Raw genomic sequence first — 4,266 nt, forward strand, 5'->3', positions numbered from 1 at the left:
TACAGAAACCTTGCCTATAGGTTTACCATGTTTATCAACTTCTTATGGCATTAAGGTTTTGAATAGATTTGACGTCATCAATGAGAAAAAATTGCTTCCTATTTTGCATCTGATCCTACTGTCCTTGTGTACAATGATTCTTGCATTATTATGCAAGGAACATTTAATGATGAGTTCAAGTATTCGTTTCTTTTAGAATTGCAAGATTGAAATGTGGATAAGGCAGGTCCCTTAAAAAATAAGTGGTTGGTTCCAAAACACTTGAATTAAATTAAAGGGAAAAACTGACATTTGAATTTAAGATGTTAATCATGTTATGAATTTTTAAGGTAATCTCATTCCTTAAACTATATGAACGTTGCAAATAGACAGTTTTTTTTCCAAATACGTAAAATTATCAGGCCGCTTAAAAGACATATAAACTAATAATTTATGATTACTTTTAAATAGGCAAATGATCAATTTATGAATTCCTTCTGGGCCTTCTAATTGGAGCAGACATGAGTGGATGTTTTCTTAATTGTGTGTGATGGAGGAGCGGAGTTGATTATTTAGCTATTTCAGAACTTGATCACTAGATTTTACTTCAAAAAGATTGACTTGTTTTTGTTGTCTTTCCTTCCACATTTAGTTCTCCAGACTTCATATCTACAGCCTCCCATGCTGAACTATACTCATCTGTGTGCAGGAATGGATTTTCATGAGCTTCTGGACATTCCACAAGGAGACCGTCGGAAGTACCATGACGACGTCACGGTTATGGTGGTCTCTCTCGAAGGAAGAATTTGGAAATCCTCAGGGAAGTACCTTTGAGCGATTGCAGCAATACAGCTTTGCCTGTTGTATTCATTCTGCACAAAGCTGGAACGACGGTTTTGATCATCAGCTGAATGTGTTTGCAAAGCACCTAGAAAAGTTGGAGGGCAACCCACTCTCTGGGTCCAAAGGATTGTTCATCTCAATCCATCCGTATGTGCAAAGTGAAAGGGAACCTACATGACCAATTGGCAAGACTCGTGTCGAGAAGTCTGAAGGCTCAAAACATGGTAAAGAAAAGTATTTCCAGAATTAGGAAATTTTTGTAGTTGGTGGTGTAAACTTGTTTTAGGCAGGAAAAACAGCATCTATCTTCTTTGGTTATTTTTTAAGTTTAGCAGAGTGGAGAGCCTTCTCATTCGTTTGTTCTTCATTGGGGGGTGTAGTAGCAGTAGCAGCTTTGACATCTTACCTTCTTTGAAGGTGAAATTTGTAATTCTGAAAGTGGACTGAATGCCATTTAGAAAGAAAGTATTTAAATCCAAAAAAGTTTGTGTAAGTAAATGAAGATATTAAAACCATATGGACATGTCTTAACTCATCTCCTATGGAATCAACCTAAGTCACTGGCAGATACTCCTTTGCTATAAAAAAATTAATTATGCCTTGTTTGTTTTATTTTTATTTTCAGGTTTAAGTTCATCAAAGTGAAAATATGTGAGTTTTATATGTACTCAAGTATTTTACTATCATTCTTATCTAATTTTACTATTTTGTGAGGTAGTACTCACCCTCCTGAACCTAGGACTGTAACGCTTACTCTTCAATGGCTAATATTCGGACAACTTTTTCCTTATATTATAGGACAATGGGTTTTTTGATATTTTGCATCTTAGATTCAATTATTATTTTTAATTAGAAAAAACAAATTAGAATAAAGTAAAAAGTAATTAGGAAGTATGTAGCTTTGTTTTTAAAGAGTAAAAATAAGTGATGAGTGACTATAATAAATGACTATGAATCTTGGCTTAATGACCAAACACACGTGTGGGAGCTTATGTGTCGAGGAAATTTGCACGTTTAGTTTCATATGATAGGATGTGTTGTATTTTTGGCCCCATAGTTTACAAGTTTAGCATATTTAGTCCAACAGCATAAATATTATTGTAGCATTTTTGGCCCTATAGGATAAAAATTTGACATATTTGGTTTCATAGAATATAAACAATTTTATATCATTGGGACTAAATGTGCTATAACTTTATATACTATGAGACTAAATGTGCTACAATTTTATTCTATGAGACAAAAAATGTTACAATATCTATTTTATGGGACTAAATATACTAAATTTGTAAACTTGTGGGACGAAAAGTGCAACACACTTTATCGTGCGGGACTAAAATACAATTTTCCCTAATGTGCCAGAAAAGGAAGTCAATATGAGTGTATTGGATTCTGCACTAAAGATTAAAGAGGCACACCATATGACTAGCAGGGTAGCAGATTAGTTCCTGGTGTTGGAGATAGTTGTTGAAGCTACGAATAGATTCTGCCTGCAGGCAATAGAATATAGAAGCAGGGATGGGGATAAATTCAGCCCGTGGCAAGATCCTTGGCACCCCACAGGGATCCTCAAGCAGTCCTATCCCGAATTACGAGGCTTTTTTGAGGATGCTAAGCTGGCTGATGTTATTCGGGATGGAGAAGGGGGGTGACTTTCTAATACAACTTTTAAGGTAATGCAAACTGCTGAGCATTTGCCTCAAATCTCTATGAAGGGCCACTGCTGGTAAGTACATCATTGCTTGCATAATGGTTGGAGGAAGTGTGGGAAGAACATTCTGATAATCGTGATTTTGTTTATATTTTTGGATGTTGTAGTGCAACAACACACGCAAAAATATTTTCTGATGATGTATTAACATAGTGTTAGTGCAAACACTTACATCCTAAGTTTTTTATGTATTTTGGCAATGCAGATATTTTTTTGTCTTTGCATCAAATTCAGGTTTTTTTCATTTACTATTTCTTGCATATTGTTTACAACCAGATATCTAATACAGGTTTTTAACAAAGCATTAAACAAAGAAAATACATCATAAATCAGTAAAATAAGTTACATAAAATCGACCATTATGCAGAAAATAAATTAACATAAAACCAAATAAATAATATAAAAAAATATAACACCATGAAAAAAATGAAGAAAGAACGGTGAAAATAGGTTGGAAATAGCTTAAAAATAAGGTTGGGACCCCCCATTTTCATCCAAAATAGCCAAAGGCTGATTTTGTCCCGCCAAAAGGCCTCAGTTAACAGTCACGTGCACTGCCCATTGCCTCTACGTTAGTAAGTCAATGGAAGTATCATATTTGCAAGGAAAGGCTGAATTGTGGTACCTATTTAAGCTATTTTTCAAATTTTGGTACCAAAATTGAAGCATGCCCTATATAATGGTACTAAAATTGCAATTTTCTCTATTTTTTCAGATATATTACTATATTTCTATATATATTTAATTTAATTATATATTTTTTAATTATTATTTAGTTAAATATAAACTTTTGATTCAAATGAGACGAAATCTAGTCCATTTATTTATTAGTTAAATTTAGACATTAAATTGAAATCAAGATTCAACGATTTTTAAACGAGAATATAAATATTATTTTAAATTTAAGCAAAAAGAATAACGCGTGTAATACATAAAACACATTAGAGGGTATTTTGCTCTATTTTTTATAACACAGGGGAAAAATTGTTGCTTTCTTTTTCACGGGGGGTAAACTAATTTTTCTTATCACAGAAGGATAAATTGCATTTAACCCAATAACGGACACTACGATGAAATTTAATTAGGTCCCACTTAAGAAACAACAGTAAAAATTAAAAACATATTTATATTTGAAACTTTTAGTTTAAAGTGAATTTCAAATTTTAATTTAGTCATACATGTAAAAGATGTAATTAAAAATAAAGCTGAAATTTAAGTTCCATAGTTTTTACATATAAATCCAATATTTCTTTAATATAATGAGTATATTAAATACTATTAAGTTTAATTCATAGTTATATTGAATATAATAATATATTTAATCCAGACTTATTATTTATCACAAAAATTGAATCATATAATTATATAAATAAAATGCATATTAGTCTTATACAAATATTTATATTATTCTTTTATTCAATATAACATATATATAAACAAAAGTGATGAGTTTTAATTAATAAATAAAGCTAAATTAGAATTTCGAATAAAATCATCCATTGTAAAAAATAATAGTTTACATAAATTGATTAATCATCATTCCACCATCAAAGTGTTTCTTTCACTTCCATATGTAAAATTTCAATTCAATTTAATAAAAATATTCACTATGTTTGGTTTCGTTTTTAACTTGTTTTGATGTGTTCTGTGCAGATAGAAAGAAAAAAATAAAGATAAATAAGTATGTGTTAAAAATAGTGTGTTAAGTTTCTAACTATTTAAAGTTATTATCC

The 4,266-nt window shown here is 31.0% G+C and overlaps 1 protein-coding gene across 1 annotated transcript in view; it reads left to right on the forward strand.

Annotated features, from left to right (window-relative positions):
• Nucleotides 1-1,305, forward strand: part of LOC105155941 (protein phosphatase 2C 29) — an 11,082-nt gene extending 9,777 nt beyond the window's left edge. The window contains exon 4 of the mRNA XM_011071925.2: nt 689-1,305. Coding sequence (XP_011070227.1) covers nt 689-813 — 125 coding nt within the window. The 3' untranslated portion in view covers nt 814-1,305. The remainder of the gene's footprint in view (nt 1-688) is intronic.

The sequence above is a fragment of the Sesamum indicum genome, linkage group LG2 (genome assembly GCF_000512975.1).
Source record: "Sesamum indicum cultivar Zhongzhi No. 13 linkage group LG2, S_indicum_v1.0, whole genome shotgun sequence".
In the NCBI taxonomy this organism is placed as follows: domain Eukaryota; kingdom Viridiplantae; phylum Streptophyta; class Magnoliopsida; order Lamiales; family Pedaliaceae; genus Sesamum; species Sesamum indicum.